Source organism: Rissa tridactyla, chromosome 1, assembly GCF_028500815.1.
Source record: "Rissa tridactyla isolate bRisTri1 chromosome 1, bRisTri1.patW.cur.20221130, whole genome shotgun sequence".
NCBI lineage: Eukaryota > Metazoa > Chordata > Aves > Charadriiformes > Laridae > Rissa > Rissa tridactyla.
This window is the reverse complement of record NC_071466.1, coordinates 209,970,577-209,990,510: the sequence shown is the minus strand read 5'-3', so window position 1 is coordinate 209,990,510 and position 19,934 is coordinate 209,970,577. Positions and strand designations below refer to the sequence as shown.

Below are 19,934 nucleotides of genomic sequence, written 5' to 3'. Positions count from 1 at the left end.
CCTCTGTATGTACCTATATCTTTCCTGTGATTTACATCCTCTGAATCTCACCCAGAGGCCTGATGTGGGCAGTGAAAGAATCTTCCAAGGGCCCAGTGGTTCAGACACAGAGGACGACTCTGTGTATGAGTGCTTGTCCACAGGTCACTGCAGGTTGTAAAACATAACACAGAGGACAGAGAGAAAGCAGGCAACAGTGACAGGAACACCACATTGCCTATATATAGCTAAGTAGCTGTTGTGCTCTGCCTGTCACTGTTACGAACAACTATCTCACTTTTTGCTCCCTGTCTCTGTTTTATCCATCTGGTGTCATTCATTATATACTTAGACTATAAGCTGAAAGGAGGAGAGACTCTTGTATCCTCCATCATAGTATGTGCAGCAGTATGGGGTCCTGCCCCTGACTGGGGCCTCTAGGCACTATCCCAGTATAAATAATACATAAAAATAGATCAGCAGTGTAACATCCATCAAGAAAACCATACAGAGACTTAAACAGTGCTTTAGTATTGAATTGCTCTACTGTCTAATGTGGGGTTCATGCAATAGCTTGCTGTAGTTTTCCGAATTAGAAGACAGATCATACAAAGCTGTATATCTATGGGCAATGTGCAGGGAGCTTGGGGGAAATCTATAATTACTAAAATTGGGAAGTGTGCCAAAGATGATTTACAAGTATGGGGAAGAATGCATCTTTTGTGATGTTGAGGATTTTATCAGGTTTATTTTGGAAGCTTTCCAAAATTAATAGCAAAAAACAGCCAAAAATTCTGAAGTGAAGCAATCAGACCAAATTTCAGCTGCAGCAATAGCTGTGATAGCCCAGGGGTTTACAGCAGCTTCCTCTCTCTTGACACAGCACTGATTGTTCTTGTTGCACCAGGTAGGATGACATTAAGGAAAACGATTTAACTGAGTGATGCAGACAGCTTTTGAGGTGTGATAGGGCAATACACAAGAGAAATGGGTATTATTAATATTATCACCTGTATTACAGCCATTGCTGTAAAGTTCATCTGCACTCAGAGCCTCATTAGTCTACACACGATGTACAAAGAGCATGAGTTAAAACTCCTCTGAAAAAACATTAACAGGTATGTTAGAGAACAAAGGTGTACCTGAGAAATTAGGTATTACTGTTCTCATTCAGCTTGGAGTCATGAAGGTGTAGTGATTAGCTCTTTCATAGTTGTAGGTAGCTGTTCCTTGCAACTGATTTGATGGGATTGCTGAGGGGGAGGTTTGGAAGGTGGAAATGGACAAGTCTTTGGCCACTGAGGATTTGTTTCTTGTAATGGCAAAACATTGGACCTGTAGCACCAATTTTCAAATGCTTTTTGAGAGAAATTGATTGTAGTTGTCTGATATTCTTTCATTTTTAAAGATCCTTTTGTGCAATTACTTTTCTATTTGACCCATGACTCCACCTGTTGGAGCTCCATGTCCATTTGGTAACACTGATTGAGGGCTCCAAGGAGCAAGCTCTAAGTATCTCAACTAAGATGGTCATGTAGTTTCTCTATCTAATCAGCAGAGAGGGAGACACCTCAGCTTCCCATCCAAGAAGTCTGAAGTGGCTGGGAGTAATCAGCCCCTGAAGTGCCGGTTTCTCTCTAATGACTGTAAATGGAAACTAGATGAACTGACACCTAGAGCTGGGGTGAGTCTCTTAATCATCAACACGGGAGCCTCTTTCACTGTTTCAGTGCCAGAACGTTCAATGAAATAACCTCTGTGCTAGTTTTTTTTTTTCTTTTTTTTTTTTTTTTTTTCCCCTCTCCCCTTCATCTTTCAAAAAACATGCTGTTGCAAACTTGGAGCAGAGGTAGCATCTTCAGTCTCTGCTGCTAAACCAGGATGGGCTTCTATGCTGGTGAACCAGGATGGGCTTACATGGTGATGGCTGCTGGAGCCGATCTGCCCCGTTGTTCACTGGCAGTGCTGCAGGAGTGTAATGTAGTGTATTTAGTATGGGAAAATCACACAGGATTTGATTTAGGATTATCACTGCCATGGCTGTTGAGCATCTGGGTGGCTGTTTGGTGAAGGGAGTATAAAAGCTTGCTGGGTGCTTTTATGTCACACGACAAATGAAATTAATAAGTAAATCAAAGAGAATGTGATTGAAGAGACTGAGACTTTTCCCTTAACTTTAAAGAGTTGTATTTGGCTTATTAATCCAAAATTGTGTCTACAGGCACAATATACACCTACAGGAAAACAAAGACAAACCTTCATATTTGTCTGCTTTTTTAACATCTGCGTTAGTCTTTTATGGTTTATCTGGAGCCACGGTGGCCATTTTCCTGCTGTCGTACCCAGGTTGGAAGAGGAAAACTTCTCTGTGGCATCATATAATTTATTTTTGTTAGCTTTTTGGAGGTTCAGCATCCCTGGAGGTATAAGTGCTGAGAAGTGCTGAGAACTGTGCAAATCAGACTCCTGATTCTTTCTGTATCAGACAACCTGGTGGCTCCTGATTTCAGAGTTTCTTCGTACAAAACAAAGTCCTTCAGTTCTGCAGAAGACTTTATAAATCCATGTAGGGAGACTAAGAGTCCTTGATTTCCATAGATCCAAATAAACCCATTAAAAGAAAAAGGTTTCTTTTGTTGCTCTCAAGAAGAGTTAGGCAAACAACTTGAGCAGCAAGAGAAGAGGTAAGCAGTTGCACAATCTTCATTTGTATCATTCACATTCACACGTTGGGAAAAGAATTCCCAGCTCAAGAGTGGGCTCAAAATTAAAAGAGAAACATCCCCAAGGCTTTTGGAATAGGAAAAAGAAAAGAAGCTGCAGAAGCTCAACTCTCATGAATTGTTAAAACAAAACAAACAGCTGGATGGCAGAAGGGTTGTTCTCTGCCATAAAACATTTCCTGAAACTCTTTCTTCCAAGATCCATGCTGATTATTTATTTGTTTTAGTTTTTCTTTCTCATGAATTGATTTGATTAAAAAAAAATTAGGCATCTCATCTTCTGAATATGACGAGAGGATGCTAGCAATAATTTTGCCAGTTTCTTAAGTGCGATCAATTAATCCCTTCTTCTGAGCATATGGTGCAAGAGAGCAAGGGATTCATCCCATATCCTTCTTTGCCTGTAACCCTTTGTCTGTAATCTAAAAGTTAATTACCTGTTTCCACCCTCATTTCATCGTGAACCTTCTGTCCTCAGTCCTGCAGATCCATTTGCAGCAAGTGTAGTAACACTGAACTTAAGGTGTTTAAAGTAAACCGGACAGTGCTGACTGCAGCTAAGAGTGACTTCATGAACAGGTCATCTGGCAGAAGGAAAGAGGTGGTGACATTGGCATGAGGGTCATGACAAGTACTGTAGGCCCCCCTGCCACAGTGCTGCCTGCATGGCTTTTATCACCTCTCTTTCTTTTTTGAGGTCTGTATCTCATGGAAGGTGAACTAACAACATCCATCGAGAAGTCGGTGAAATTCTGCTCTAAAAGCATGACCCTGAGCAGGATCTTGTAAGAGGACACTTGTGTGCACTGTTGTGATTATCAGCTGTTTGCTGTTTTATTCCAAGTTTCTCAAAGCTTTTCTGAAAACAGAGTTTCAATGATCAGAAAAAAACAGCCGATGTTTTAGCCTGGCACTGTCTTCTGTAAAACCAGAGTTAAATTTCAAAAATTTCACCTGTAGTTTATCTGCCCACACCTAGAACCTAGAACCGCCTTCCCTTTTTACTTTCTACCTGAAAGTCGTGTTAGCCCAATTTGTACATCTGTATTCCCACTGTTGGAATATTTTTCATGGCTTAGTATTCTCCACAGAAATTACACAATGAAAGGCAGTACATTTTAAGTGCCAAAACTTGCTGGGATGCTTTGCTGGCTCTGTCACTGACTGCCTATCTTGCTCGGCTGATGGCTGATGGCGTTAGTGGCACGTTTCCCTCGTGGGTTCAGGGACTCTCAAGCTGACTGCAGGGGAGACAGATGGGTCACATCTGTATTTGCAAGTTAAACAAGGCCAAAAGACGGTATGGGCCCGCAGTAACCCATGATGTTTGTTAGCGTGCTCACTGGACTGGTTTTTGCTTTTGTCAACTAGCACATTTCCAAACTGTCTATCATAAGCTGGGGGGATGTGGAGGGATCCCAGGAGGCAATATGGATGAGACCATTCGGTTTTGAAGGGAACAAGGGTTTAGCTGTATGGACAGAAGCTGTGCCGGGCTGCTCTGTCTCAGGATCTGCAAATAGTGTCTGGCACATTTTCTTTATTGATACAGACTTAGACTTGGGGTCTGGAAGCTCAAGTCAGAGCTGTGCTGGGGGCAACTGTACCATATTCCTGTAATTACACAGGCTTTTCCTCCACCCGTCTTTTGTTTGTTTTGTCTTCTTAGATGTAAGCTCATCAGGGAAGGCATTGACACTTGCTCTTTGTTTGTAGAGTGTTTAGTACCATGTGGCCCTGACCTGCATAGATTTCACTGCAAATAAAGGCAGTTGAATCTACTCTTGCCTCTTTGCTTGTGGTTTGCAATGTTTTCCCTGACTATAGCTGTACCGTTAAGGAAGGAACAAAGGCTAGCTACTTAAGAACTGTAAAACCTGCTTCACTTCAGCCCTGGCTATTTAATTTTGTAGGCTTATGTCAGACCCTTAAGGTTAAAAATGTTTCTTTTCTTGTCTTGGCTTGAACAGTAAATGGAATGTTTCAAAGGCAAAAAAAAAAAAAAGAGTCCATACGACGCAGGCCAGAGTGATGCAGCCTTGCCTGTTTTTCTTGATCTGAAACACTTTATTAGCTGGAGCACAATATGGCCTTGCCGTCTCAGTTTCCATCCCATTTTTGGATGGAAAGTTGCACACCAAACAGGCCCAGAAGCAATCATTTGCTCATGAACGGGCAGACGTTTGCTCCCTTTCTTTGCAGCGTAACATTTTCTTGGTCAGACTTTTCTTCATCCCTTCCTCCTCCATGAATGCCCCCAAAACTGCAGAGTAGATAATTTTGGCTTACCATGAGCAAAGCTCTGAGATGATAATGAGAACCAGTGAAGAAACTCTCCATGTCTTACATGATACAGACTTGAACTCTGCTGAGGGGGCCGCATGCAGCAAGGTCAGGAGTGTGATGAAGTATAAGTTTGGAAGGGGAATCTGCTGGAGAGATAGTATAACCCACTGAGTGATAAGTGCTGACAGACTGGCACCCTGGTGTTTGAAGTGCTTTCCCTTGCGGCAGAAGTATGTCTCTGATCCTGTTGTGTTATGGCCAGACTCGGTCTGTTTTGAAAGCCTATACTTTCTTCACATGGAGACTCAGAAAGATTCAGGCTGAATGTATTTAACAGACCCCTGAATTTTGGGCCATGGTTAAAGATAAATTTTAAAGATTCGATATGGCCTTCCCAAAAGGCATTTGTAAGAATAATCATAAGCATATGTCAGTGCATTTACATTATTATTATTATATGTTTACATTAATGTTTTTCTAATACTTCACCATTAAGTTACTGTGTTTAGCGTGCTAGTTCATAGGAATAAAAGTATTAAGTTATGATTTCAAAAGAATGATAAAACAATAACACTGGGGAAGTTCAGTCATCTTCTAGTACTTAACAAATTGCGAGCATTATTCAATCTGTCCAGGCAGGCTCTTGCATGGTTCCTGTTCTTCTCTGTTTCTTTCCTGTGGGTTTAGCTTGAGAGTGCTCCCAGTATGGCCACACAGGGAGAAAAACTGAAATATGTGAGTGAGACCCAGGGTGGGAGGTGGAAGATTAAGTGAAACGTCCTGGGACCTTCCAGGAGAAAGCTGCTCTGCTCTTTACGCAAACCTCAGTGACAGAAATAATATCCGAAGCTGGTCATGGATGATTTGACTAATATGGGATCTTAAGAAACAGTAGCGGTATGTTTTCAGTTCCTTGAATCAGTTTACTTTGGTTACATTTTTGAATTTATATATATGTATAAAGAATTACAAATTTTGTAAATGAAAAAGCTTGGGAGAGAGAAAAAAAGAGATTATTCTTTTTTTTACCTGTAGTTTCTAGTCTAGGACTGGGGCAAGTTCCCCATCCCATTTGCTGTATCTCCAGGACAGCAATATTGTGTCACATTTTCAGAAGATTTCTGGTACCTGACATAGAAATTCTGTCATCTAGACTGGTTCTTTGACAACCAGTGATCAGAACACTTCACTGCTTTAGAAGACAATAGGAGGCAAGGGTATAATCCTTAATAGTACACAGGACTAATCAGGCCTCTCTTTAACTACTTGAATACAGAGGGTATATCTGCACAGATAATAGAAGAAAACACTGTTTTCGTTTTGATTAATAATAATAAAGCACTAACAGACAAGCAGATATGTCAGTTTTCAGTGATTTGCAGCCATGCTCCCCTCCGCTGGAAACAATGAGAAATAATTTACAAGCGCTTTCATTATCAGCATCCCAAAGGATAACTGTCTGCACTTTCATTCCTTCCCAGTCTCTAACGTATATGCACTAGGCTGCATTTTTTAACCATGCAATCAGAAAGCATGTATTCCTCAGGACCTCTGGGTCATTCCTGCAGAGGGTGGACACTGAATGAGAAAGACACCAAGGAAGCAGAAATGTTGTCGTGTTATTTTTAAATGAGCTTAGTAAAACATTGCCTTTATTTTCTCTCCGCTTCACAGACTTACTGTGAGAGGCAAGACCATGTTGTTTGCCATCACATTCCAGCTGTAGTGCTGACATTTGTAGCGTTTCAGTTCTTGGCCTTACAATCTTCTCGTTTCCTTTATCATGGAATCGCTTTTGTGTAGTGTGACATTTTCTTTGATTTCCTCTCAAGTAAGAACACTACCACAATAAAGACACATACACCTAACATCGCTAATATACTTTTCCTTTCTAGTAGCAGAAGGGTAAGAGCCTGTTACACAACCATCGGAGGGATTCATTCCTTTGCCTCCTACAGCAGAGGACCATGCTCAGACATGTCGGGGTTTTATGATGGTTCAGCAAATGCTACTCAGTGAAGGGCATTATGTAGGGAGGAACTCTACATAGATCTGGAACCGGAGAAACAAAAGGGATTGTTCTAGTAATGTTTTTCGTTGTTTTTGGAAGCATTTATTTGGTCAAATAGATAAACAAGTGATAGCATATCCTACATTTTCTCCTCCCGTATAGGATCTGATATTTAACTAGAGTCAACAGAAGGTGCTAAAGAGCTCAGGTTGGTAGTTTCAGTGTCTGGTGGTTTCTGTTTCTCCCTATTGATTATGCATGTAGCTTCAAGTGACTGGGCTGCCAGCTTCTATTTTCCAGGTACCTAAATAGAAAGGAGGTGAGTCTGAACCTTAGAGAGATTATCAAATATTTTTACACTAAATTTATTAAAGACAAGCTCGACTTTCATTCAAATTATCTGAACGAATGTGCTCACTAATTATTCTGTCAAAAGAATTCAGAAATGGAACTCAGACAATAAATTTAATATTTGTGTACTAGAGAACACAACTATCACCAATATTAGGGTCATGATGGTCACGGTCCTTTTCTACCTAATTAGTGCAACTTCAATGAAGACAGTGGACACACACCAATGTATCCCTCACTGACTACTCTCTGCATTACTCTGATACAGGTCTATAGTGGACACTTTGTTATAAATCTTTATTATAAATCTCTGCTTCTTTCATTAACTTGTGAAGACATTTGGTAAAATAAAAGGAAGTTAATTGCTGGGAAAAGAATGAGGAAGGAAAATGAGAAGGAATAATCGGATAATCACTATTTGCAACTGTAAACTTTTCTACAGTATTGATCATCATGATTTAGGAAAAAAAAATGCATTTTCTCATTATTATGTTTAGAAATTGCATGATCTCAAGAGGCTTGAAAGCCTTCAAAGATATTGAACATGGGCAATAGTATCATGATGGGTAATAGTATTCTTGACAATTTATATATTTGATCTAAGTATAAATGCATCTACTTAGAAAAGGCAAATTAGCATTCATCTTTGATGTCATGTATGAATTTTAAAACATGGAATCTTCAGTATTTATTTCTCTGAATGAGATTCAGTACAAAGCTTTCATGTTTACTTCTGCAACTCATTTGCTCAGGAGAATCAATTTACCTGATGGACACCTCTCGCATTATGAGACAGCTATTTGCCTTTCTAGAGATCCAGTTCATCTTTGTGAAAACAGAATTAGGCTGTCAGCATGCAGTTCTTTAAAATAAGCTCCACACTTCACCGATGTGGTGGGTAAGATCATGACATAGTTTACGGATCTACACAGGATTTTAGAAGGAATTCATAGGGATTCCTGTGGGGCTTGACCTTGTTGACAGTGTTATTGACATAACTCATTTTCTTCTCTGTTACACAATGGAAATCTAAAATGTAGGCTTATTAAATAGCCTCATTGAGTTCTACGAGCGTTACAGCTTCTTTCACCTTTTTTTTTTTTTTTAAATTCAAGTTTTATTTATTAGCCTGTACATTTTCATATTAGGGGAATTTCCTGTGGACAGAAATGAACCAACTATTTGATATACTATGTGTGATTAAGAAATATTTCAAACTGAAGATTCTGGAATAAATTGCCTGCTTTTTCTTGGTGTGGAGGGTGAAAAGCTAAAAAAAACCCAGAGAGTAATTCTGTTTTTCATTAAGATGCTTCTGCTGTAACAATTGATATAACAATTATAAAAAGCTTTATAGGAACTGAAACTGAAAACTACAGTGCAGAGAATGTGATGTTGTTTTGCACTTTGTCTCCTATTTTATACTTTAGATTTTCTCAGTATTGTGCAGCACAAATTTAGTGAGCAGTTTAAAAAACGGACTGCTAATCAGTGACACTGCTTGTGTTTTTCATTCTTGTGGGTGCTTCTGAAGAACCCCTAACTATATTATGAACGTTATTTTGCAACAAACTTCGTGCCTGTGTAATTGATCACTATTTTGTTGACTTTTTCCTTTTACACCAAAAAAGAATCATGGCCCTGCATTAAAAAAAAAAAAAAAGAATAAAAATTACATTTCAGATTATATTGGCTTAGTGTATTGAATATGTTCCCAGAGATATGTCCGAGAATCTATCTTGTTCTGCAGTAATAGTTTATAATTAAACTTCTTTTTCCCTGGAGGGCCCTTGTTTTGGCTTTCTAAGAGCAAAAATGCAACGTGATAGATGTGTCTTTGTTTTTTTCACCTCAGATGAATGGAACAAATGTCCAGATTCGCCTAAATTGCTGCCAACATGTAATCTTTAAAAATTTAAAAAAAAAGAGCTGTTTGTTTATTTGAAGGAATTCTGCCAGTATTTGGAAGCAACATAAATACAAGAACAAATGGTTATTTAATTATTTTAAAGCACTAGTATTGTATTTATTGGCCTATTGTTTGTACTAAATTGAGCTGTTGTCATGACGTTAGTCTTCTTAATACAACACACAAATATGCAGTTAATATCCTGAGGATTTAAAAAAAAAAGATGTTGCCTTGTCAGATGTCTTTCAGAACTGGCTTTGTTGTGACAGTTGTGTTAGATTGTCTTTCGTTTGGGTATTGTTCCTGTAGTCAGTTCACACAGGGTAATCAGCTCAGTCTTTTTCCACTTCTAACTCTATTAAACCTGTTTTACCGAGTCTGAAGAGTTCCCCCCTCCCCCTCCGCTCCTTTTGCAGGTGCTCTTCACAGAGATGCTCTGCAGCTTCCGAGCGGTGGCATTGGCCAAAGTCCGACCCAGCAGGGCTGAACAGGGCTGTCAGACGGAGAAATCAAGGTCCACAGTTTGGCTGATTGGGTCGAATGGTTTTTGTGAGGACGTGTTAGCTCAATGCCTCACGAACGCATGCGTTTCCAGCCTTGGCTGTGGCTGATAGCATGTTACCGTCGGGAGGGCAACATGGCCTTTTGGTCCCCCTCTGAAAGCTCTGCTTTTATTTTGAATGCTGCAATTAGTGGAATTAATGCGTGAGGGTTTTACAGGCAACATCCTGCCTGAAACCACATGTTGGACAAGGCTAAACTAGAAGATACACTCAGGGTCGGGGTTAGTCTGACACACAGGAAAGGAGAGGAGCTGTTGCAGAGTTTCGAAATTTTGTGTCCTCCAACACAGATATCAGACTGGGCCAGATCCCAGCGAATGTATCCTTTAGTTCATTACTTGCACCTACTGAATTTTAAAAATTAGAACAGGGTTTTCAGAGTGACCAGACTCCTTCAGTTGTTTTTTTTTGTTTCTCTCTCTGTCTTTGGGTGTACCAGGGAGTCATAGATAACTATCTTGCAGCAGTAGCTTTCTAAACTGAACATCAGAATTAGGTACTTCGCATGAGCGGAGAGGTTTTGGATGTCCTGTGACTGAGTTTGATAGTCTCCTTCAATAGCACAATCTGCCAGAGGTGGGTATGCACATTCCCATTCAACTTTTGCTATTTGAACAGCAAATAGTTTCTGGGTTTTTCCTACCTTTTTGAGAGGAAGACTAACAAGAGGCAATAATACCTCCCACACTGATTGCCATCGTATCCCGGTCTTAAGCTTGCCCCAGTCCATCTTGACACAGCCGAATACAGATGCAGTGGTGGTTTGGGGCAGCCCCCGTGGGAAGAGGTGGGAAGCGCTTGCGGGAAGAGTTGGCTCAGCAGGACTTGCTCTTACCTACCCTTCACCCCCTCGCCAGCTCTTTACCCCTGATAGCCCCAGCTATCCCCCCAGCCAGCGCTCGCCCTTGGCAATGGTGCATTGCTGCTTTATGGCCAGCTTTGCTCAGGTCCTTGTCCTTCTCGCTGGCTTCCTCCCACTGCTGAGGCTGTCTATGACAAACAGCAGCATTGTTTCCCAGTCTGGTTTCTGAGATTTCTCACCGTGCCTCCTGCCCCCAGAGTTAAGCAACTGCCGTTGCACGGCGCACTGAACTCTGCATGACCAGTTTGAGGGATTTCTCAACTGCGGCGTCCTGGGGTACGGCACCAGAGCCTGCCTCCAATTAGCTCAAGAGCACAGTTCCAGACACATGTATTTGGTTCAGCAAATGCTATTTGTTTGTTGGGTGATGATGTTTTTCTAAGCTTATGCTTTATTCATAGCATGAGTGACATTTCTGCAAGAGGTGGTGATGTGTCTCTCGGTCTTAGTTTTTTTCTGGTTTTGGAAATATACGTCAAACTGCTATAGCAGTGCACATTAGATCGCTTATGTATGAGTAAAATGGCAATGATAACCAGGGACTTATACATTAAATTAAACAAATATAGTCACTAGGTTTTAAAAACAATATGTCATTACCGTGATGAAAGAAATACTTTTGCTTCAAGGATGGAATAGATATTGGGTTTAAATTTAATTTTGTATTACTATTTTGTGATTATCATTCTTGGATTGCTCGTGGGATTTAAATGCACACCTTTCAAAATGAAATGTATAAATATGAATATTTAGACAGCTCATTTCAAGATTACTAGGTACTTTATTACCTCACCTACAAGACAATTTCATATTTGCTTTGATCCTCTTTGATCTCAAACAGATAGCAACCAGCTTTCAGCAGTGTCTCTTCATAATGTTTCTTTTTCATTATTCCCATGCCTTAGACTAAATTGCTTCCACTGAAGATGTTCAGTGGCCCAAATGACAGTATTTGAATTCTGAATTCATTGGATCTCTCTTTCTGTTTTTTTTTCTTTTGGCCAGTTTTCAGATTAATAATGTGAGAGTAGATAAGTTTCAGGGAAAAAAAAAAAGAAAAAGAGATTAAAAAATTATATTTCAGTATATTAGCTCAATAATATGATTATGCAGCATCAAAAGAATAAAGCTGTGCATTTCTCCAGTGCCCTGAGAATACCTTTTTTAAACCTTTGCCTCTCAGAGATTTGTATTCCTGTGGGAACGTAAGTGATACCAAGGGCAGCAGATTTTGAGTGCAGCTGTAGTTATCATTAAAAGAGATAAGTATTTGAAGGAATTTTGATATTTCAGCCATTCTATGATATCAAAGGTCTCTTGTGTGAAATATAGAACTATGCCAACAAAAATATTGATGACCATTGATTGCTACTTTGTGCTCCATTAAAAGAAAAAAGCCTCCAAGATGCATTCTATTTTTAATATTTGAAAAATAAGGTCATAATAAGCTGTAAACTCATACTCGGGTGCTGTGAATCATGATTATTCCCAATGGAACAAGACATACATATATGTATGCCTATATCTGAGTAGGCACCAGTCACTTTTCTGTGAATCTTGCATCATTTACATCCTTAGACTATTACGGATGTAACAACATTACAAATAAATTTTAAATTGCTTTTACATTGGCAAACAGAAGTTTGGATCAAATACATTGAAAGAAATGCAGAATTTTTTTTATTTTCTGAGATTCTAAAGTTCACATATTACAAAGCAATACAGTGTATGTTCTGATTGTATTTAACTTTCCTTACCTAGTAATATGAAATAATAGAAAAATAAGTTTTTTTATCTAAAGTCTAGAAGCCTAGAAAATGAATAGTTTGAAGTACTGCCTTCAGCTGTCACATTGAGAAGTGAAGGGTCACCACATCGAAGAAGGTGCTCAGTAGCCTCTGCAGGACTGACCAAAGCAATGAAATCTGTGTCCTGTGTACGTGATGAAACGCTAAAACATAGCTGAAAGAAAGCTAGTGTTATATTGAGAGGTTCCGTGTTCATTGTAACTCCTGAATCATCTATTAGATTTTCTTTTTTTTTATAGTTTAAGCTTGTTTTTGCCAAATATCAGTCTCAGAACTTTGCGCCCTGCACTTTGACAAGAGGCAGTGGTGTAAAAGTGGTGGGAAGTGAACCTTTAGTAATATCCTCTCTCTATCCTTTCTCCTTTTGCCATTCTCCTAAAGCAAAACTTGGAGACCCTTTCAAGCTATTTGCCAGTGTTCACTATTAATCTACACCCTATAACTACATTTTTTAAAATTTGGGTTTGAATCTTATTCAACCAAGTCTGCTATCCAGCCATTATTCATCTAAGAAACAATGCACGCTAACTGTATTATGTTTTTCCTATTGCAAAACCTTGTCTGTCTTTTTTAAAAAAATATTATGATTTTATTTTTCTGAAGGCAGAATGGATTCAGACGCAGTACCTGCCAAACTTGGAGAGACTTCAGACATAGGTTCCAGTTTTTACCAGTCTCTAGTGCTTTGTGGATCCATACTCAGGCTTTTTAACTTTGAACATGCTGATATTTTTTAGCCATTTAATATATGGGAGTCAAAAAGTCATATTGGCACGGAGGAAAATACAGAAAAGCAGTTTATAAGCCCGTGAAAGAATGCCGTTGTATTACAGCTGCTTAACAAGTTATTGCACATCAGCTGAAGTACTGTAATTGTCTGTCCATGCACTTGAGCTTGCCCAGAGTGAGGTAAACATCCATGTGCTCCAGGGATTACTCATTAAATGAAGCATTATGTTTTAATACTAAGAAGTCTCTGCTGTCCTTCCATTATTTTCTACTTTAAAGACAAATTTACTCTGCATAAGGGTAATTTTAATTATGTGGTTTGCTGTGTGTATATGTTGGATGTTTTTCAATTGCTCATGCAGACTGTAGACAAACTCATACATATGTGCGCACACAACATTTTCCCTGCTATAATTAGGTATTTCTGGCATTTTGCAATAGCAGGATCAAGGCCAAATTGTAGCTACCTTTGGAAAATATTAAAAGTAGCTGTAATTGAAAAAGGAGGTGTAACTTTTCTGATTTAAAACTTAATGAGGATTTTTTTTTTTTTTCAGAAAGTGTAATGTTTTCCACCATCATTTCAATGTTAGTTTTTGATCAAAGAAGTCGTGGAATTTTTGAATACGTGTATTTTTTGAAACAGCTCTGAAACTCACTAGGCAATGACAGAAATGTCATTACATTGTTGTGATCCTCTGCACGTTACTAACTTAACGTGAAACTTGACTTTTGATTGATATAATCAAAATAACTGAATAAGTTTTTAATTCTAAATAAGTAAATATAACTAATTAGATCCTTTGGAATAATACAGTTTATAATAGTGAGTTGAAAAAATCGTTGTTGTTGTAAAAGGAAAGGAACCTTTTTCTGTTGGGCCAGCTCACTGTAGCATTTCTGAGATGTAACGCATTTGGATATTTATTACCCTTCATGATTCACTAGAAGGGATATTTCTAAAGAAGCTGTATTCTGACAGGCCCTTAAATTAACGACTTTGTATGTATGAAGTATGAAGTATATAAAGTACAATTGTTTTTTTAGTATTTATATTTTTCTACTTATCCATTAGAATGCAACAAACTCAGATGAGGAATCCCTTTCACGAGCTGTAAATTTCAAGTTTTAACCTATTGACTTCATGCAAGTAAAAATCCTCCAGTGGGAGTAAGATGTTCATCATATCTTAACATAAAGTCCAGGAGTCAAGGAAACGCCTGACTGGAATAAGCAAGTAGCTCATCCAGTCTGCCATTCTGGCACCAAGAGTGGGTAAGATCAGATGTTTCAATGGGAGACATAAATCTTCACAATTTTACTGTTCTAAATCGCAAGATGATGTTTTTTACAGCACTCGCACCTTGAAACATAGAGCTTATAACTGTTTTTCCACATAGTCAGTATACAGTGCAAATATGAAAATACATTTCTTAAATTATCTATCCTAACGATTTTGAGAACAGAAGAATTTAAACATATATTATCAACTTTTGCAAAAGTAAGTCCCCTTTTCCCCCTCTTTTATTTAAATTATAAGGAGAGTAGAAGTTTTGTATGTGGGAAAATTTGGCCATTTCAGTACAGTAAAATTTAATTTTGCTGCAATGTGAGAGAGGCAGAGGGCCTTGTCAGGAAGCGAGGTGACAGAGCTACCCAAGTCCTAGGTGTCCTGGGATGCTTTTTCCACCCTACCACCAAAGTTATTCACCAAGAATGATGAGTGGGAGCTCTTCTGCTACTGGTGTTGAGCCACTGTTGTCTGTGAAACCTGAAAGGTTTCTCTTTCACTGATCTAAGCTGTGATTTTTGCCCCACCCATGTATTTGCCAACCTTGGCAAAAGGTTTTTGGTTGAATATTCAAAGCTGGTCCTGGATTCTGACCAAAGATTTAGTTGTGAAATGTTGCATCTCATTTTGTGCAGTGACAGCAGCAAGGTATTTTTCTTCGGCAGCAAATACTTATTGGGGCTGACCACTACTATCACCTTCTTAATTTTCTCTGACCAATTTTCTCTTGATTTCTCAGCCACTCTGTGAGTCTATTATGCAAAGTAAAGTAATGAGGTAGCATGCATAATGCCTCTAATGTTAAACCAGTTGGATGATCATCACAACTCAATCAGAATCTTCCTATTTTTATTGTCCAGTAGGATCTATTTTCTGGCTATTATGAAGATGGTGGTATTTGAGGGGAAATTAATAAGTTGTCAGGTTGCATTGTTGGTTTTGGAAGTGGTTCTTCACACATCGGATAGTAGACATACAAAATTGTTCGCCAGATGGTGTTGCAGATGCAAGAATTTTACAAGGGCTCAAAGGGAGGCTGGACAAGTACTTGAAAGTGATATCTACTTGGGGGTTACAAAATAGACAGGCCACAATAGGCTCAGGAAATCTCCTGAGCTGAAAATAGATTAAGAGAAGGGGGAGCATTAAGGGTGGGGAAATATCATATATAAATGTTCTATTCTTATTCTTCCTTACACCTACTGTTGAAAACAGAGGTGTAGACTGGATAAGCCTTCAGTCTTGCCATTACAAACATTTTTATATTCTTATTTAAATAAGGAGCTGTTGTGTGAGAGGATTTTTCTGGAACAGGAAATGAATGTTGAAGGTGGAGAAAACCCAGAACTGCTTAAATGTAGAAAATCAGTAATGTGTTTTGTGATACATATTGCTAAGGAAAGCAAATTGAGAGACAACTTCAATGTTGAAAGAAGCTCAAATGCAATTACTTTCTCAGTTACAGACTGCATAGATTTGCAGCCTTGCTTTTTTAGCTTTTCCATTTCATCTCATATTACTGCAAGGAACAGATTTGCATTGTTTTTTTGGCGATTTCTCCCGGCAATTCTCGAAGTACATACAGAAGGCATCTGCTGATCTAGCTGCACATCTCCTGAGCCCTACGTGCTCCTTTCTAAATCTGTAGCCAAACTTAAGTACCATAACTTACACTTCTGTACACATATACTATTGATAAACAAAGAAACAATCAGCTGTGCAAGGATGTCTGCTAAAGATGTTCCTCTTTTTCAGAAAGGAGATCGTTATGTGGAACAATTAAAAGGGGCACAGTCAATTCATAGTTCCTGAGTCAATTCAGTGACTCATAATATTGGAATTTATTATGCACATAAGGCATTTATTTTAATCTTGTGTTTTTTTTCATTTGTCTCATCCTTTGTTAGGATTGGCCTTGCATGCTGGATTCTTATCTTTTTATTGTTTTGTGTTTTTTAATGTTTATACAAGCACTTCTGAAAAACAAGAATGCAGCTGAGGTGCCTCTAAAGGAATAGAGATGCTCGGGTTCGAGTGGCCTTTTTTAATTGACTCTGCATGTCCTGACTGCCAGCGCTGGGTTATAACTTGTAAATGAGACTGGAAACAGAATACTTTCTCATCATCCACAACATTTAAATTTGCCTCTGGGAGAATTGTTGCCAAAAAAAAGGTTATGTTTATCAGGGTTATTATTGTTCTTAATATGATGAGTATTAATGATGATGGTAAAAATTATAGCTGTCCTTACTACCAAAATTGCTCTACTTAATATTAAGAAGAACAAAGTGCTGCTGCAGTGTTTTTCTTTGCATGTTTTAGTATTTTGGCAGATGATATCAACCACAGACTTGTATCAGCCATCTGAAATAACTGCTTGCTGATCATTAGAGTGATTAGAACCCACGAGCTTACAGATACTCTGGAACCTGTCAAGATAAAATGCTGTGAGAAGGTATTTTTCCAGAAAGTCCATCTGAAAGAAAACCTGCTTTTTGCCTCCTCTCAGTTTATTAATGGTGTGAGACGAGCATTTTAGCTATAATTTTCTTGGTACAAATTATTAGTCATTTTTGTTCTTTTTAGATGATGCTTTCAGTGGGCTTTTTTTTTTTTTTTTTTTCTTCTCTTACCATATGTCTTGGTCGTTCACAAATCTCCATAATAATAAAACTCATAGTTTACATGTATGATGTCTATGTTTTTTCTGGGTTCCGGGGAAGTGTGACTGTTCTCTGTGTCCTGGAAAGGCAGTTGTGAGATCTCACCCTGAGTTGCACATTACGCACAAACAACTAGTGACGAGCTCTTTCTGTGCCTCAGGAGGAGCACAAAGCAGCTGTAGTGGGACTAAGGGTCCAGACAGCTGATCTCATTGAGGATGGAGGATGGTCAGCATAACAGAGAAAACGTTCGATAGCTTGTCAATTCATGACCCAAAGGTCTAAGAGACTTCCATTCCCTCAGACAAATGCTGATCCCCATTAATATGAATGGTTGAACTTCATTTGACATCAGTCAGTCCTGGGTCTGAGTGCAAGTACATTATTCCCTGTGCCATTAATGCAGGTCACATACCCGAGCTGAGCAGACAAGGGAAGCCGAGTTTCCAGTAGTTATTGTTGTTTTGCTTTTGCGGTACTGTGTGAAGATGATCAATAGGTTTATTCCTCTGTAACTGTGTTCCACGCTTGAGTAGCTTCAATATATTTCTTGCATTTTATAAAGCTCGTCTTTACACTTGTGCGTGTTTATTTAAAACTGATATGCTATGTCAGATAACCCATTTGACTCGGTAGAAGGAAGCGTATCGTATTTAAGAGAGTGGCATTGATAACTGCTGATTAATATAAACTCATTCCACTCCTTAGTCACTTCAAGTCCTTCTAGAATGGCTACTGAATACATTCAGCATCAGCTTCCCCAGCTGTGAAACTGGAATAGTAGGAAAACATTTCTGTTGCAGATTCAGTATTGTATGTACTAGTTACTGTATACTTTAAATTGAATGTATGAAAGGTGTTATATAAGTTTTAAAAACTACATCTTATTTGTGTTTTATTCCTCTCTGGGCACAGGAAGTTCAGTATTGCATTGCAGATTTAAAAAAAAAAATTAAAAAATCAAGGATTAATTTCTCTAAAAAGTTATCGCCTCTCCTCATTTTAGAGGTGTTTACCATTTAGTTTGCTGAAGAACCCATGGACCAAGGTTCCTTTTGAACAGCCAATGTCTAGTTTTTCTGATGATTTATTCCTAGTAGTTCTGTTTTTCTGGTTCCTTGTGAAGAAATTGGCCTTCCCATGGTCTGTCCATGTAAGGCTTTTGTATAATGCATGCTCATTTAGTTAGTTGTTATATTTGTAAGCTCCAGCTGCAGCCATCACTCTCTAAATCTGTCATTGAAGGATTTTGTTTTAAATTCTGCCTGGCTTTGTCTTCAGATGTCTCTGAATTCCTCCCTGTGTTGAGTCACAGCTGTGAAAAGAGAAATCTACCTCTTTAATTCAAGGGGTCAGCGGTTTAAAAGCACTAAAGCCCAGTGGGGAATAGCTTAAGGAAGATAGTTAATCATGATGATCCCAAGGGGTTTCATAAACTTACATAGACCTCATCTGACATAAAGTGTCCTGGATATCTTCAAGCCCTGGCTTCTTTGAGGGGTGCCTGTTTTACCAGGGAGTGGGATCCTCCGTAGAACAAGCACCTGTGGTGGATGTTTGCCACCTGCTCAGCCGTGGCTATGGAAACACAACTTAATCTTCTCCAACACATCCCTTTTCTAGCTAAGACGGCGTGGAGGCCAAATCCGCTCTAGTCATTTTTCTCCCCACAACCTTGAGAAGCTTTTAATGTGGTAACTACAATGGCTCCCACTTCTTGATCCATCTGGGAGATAATAGACTTGCAGGAAGGAGTTGCTAATTTGGACAAAAAAGAGAGAACAGGCTGGAACACACGGCTGATATTTTGTCTTCTGACTGACAGAACTCATTGGCTTAGTTTGAGGGTCAGCAGTCCATCCCAGCGATATTTCTCACCCAGCTTCCTCTTCTAGCTCCAGTAGGGGAATCCTGGAAGAAATCCCCTTCTTGTCTCATCAGTGCAGACAAAAGCGTTACTTCAAATACAGTGTCAATAATTTTGACGCTTAGTTCTGTGTTTAGTTCTCATGGCGTGGGCAAACCAGGACTGTGGCAGCCTTGTGATATTGGATTAAGTGATATAGCTAATGCTGTGTCTGTACCTGTTCTATGTGTACTTCACTTGTTCTGTGCACACATTGCTATTCTTGATACAGGGATTTAGGATCTGCTTGTGAATCAGCTCTTGAATTACTGCAGCTTTCAGACAGTTTCATCAAAGGAAGGCCTTCTGGATTTCAGTCAGATTTCAGTAGTAAAGGAGTTGATTTGTAAGCAGATCAGGTAGGCATTGCCCTCATCAGAAAAGTCCTTGGAAAGATAAGGATGATTGCTAGAGAGTAGGAAAAGCCATTTGATGGCTGTCAGAGACTTAAGTGATCAGTGGAAAGGTGTTGGATGTTGCTGAAGACCTTCAATGTGTGATCCAGTTCAGTTATTCCTTTGTCCATTAGCTGTTAAAGAAACTAATAGAAAAATTTAGGTTGGAGGGTACATCAGAAGGTCATATTGTCCCATTTGCAGCTCAAAGGGTCAGAACTCCCTCAAGATCAAGACTGCCTCATCGTCTCAGGGGGAAAACGAAATTAGAGGTAGTGTTTTATATCCTACCTTTTTTGTATTAATCTTACGGTTATGGCAACTCCCCAGTAACTAACTGGTTAACTGCCTAAAAAGCTTTGCTATTTTTCAGTTAAGTATTGATTCATCTGTGCACCCTCTGTCCTCACTTTGTCCTCACGAGACAAAGGAAAGTTATTGTGGTTTTAAACCAAAGT

At 39.0% G+C, this 19,934-nt stretch overlaps 1 protein-coding gene across 9 annotated transcripts in view; it reads left to right on the top strand.

Annotated features, from left to right (window-relative positions):
• Positions 1–19,934, top strand: part of SEMA3D (semaphorin 3D) — a 147,322-nt gene that overhangs the window by 15,456 nt on the left and 111,932 nt on the right. Inside the window, exon 2 of one of the 9 annotated variants that reach the window (XM_054189132.1) lies at positions 3,400–3,487. The exons of 6 other annotated variants lie outside the window; for them this stretch is intronic. In XM_054189132.1, coding sequence (XP_054045107.1) covers positions 3,400–3,487 — 88 coding nt within the window. Of the gene's footprint in view, positions 1–1,534; positions 1,664–3,399; positions 3,488–10,298; positions 10,399–19,934 lie in introns of those variants that run through there. 2 more of the 9 variants (XM_054189135.1, XM_054189137.1) reach the window with 2 other exon arrangements.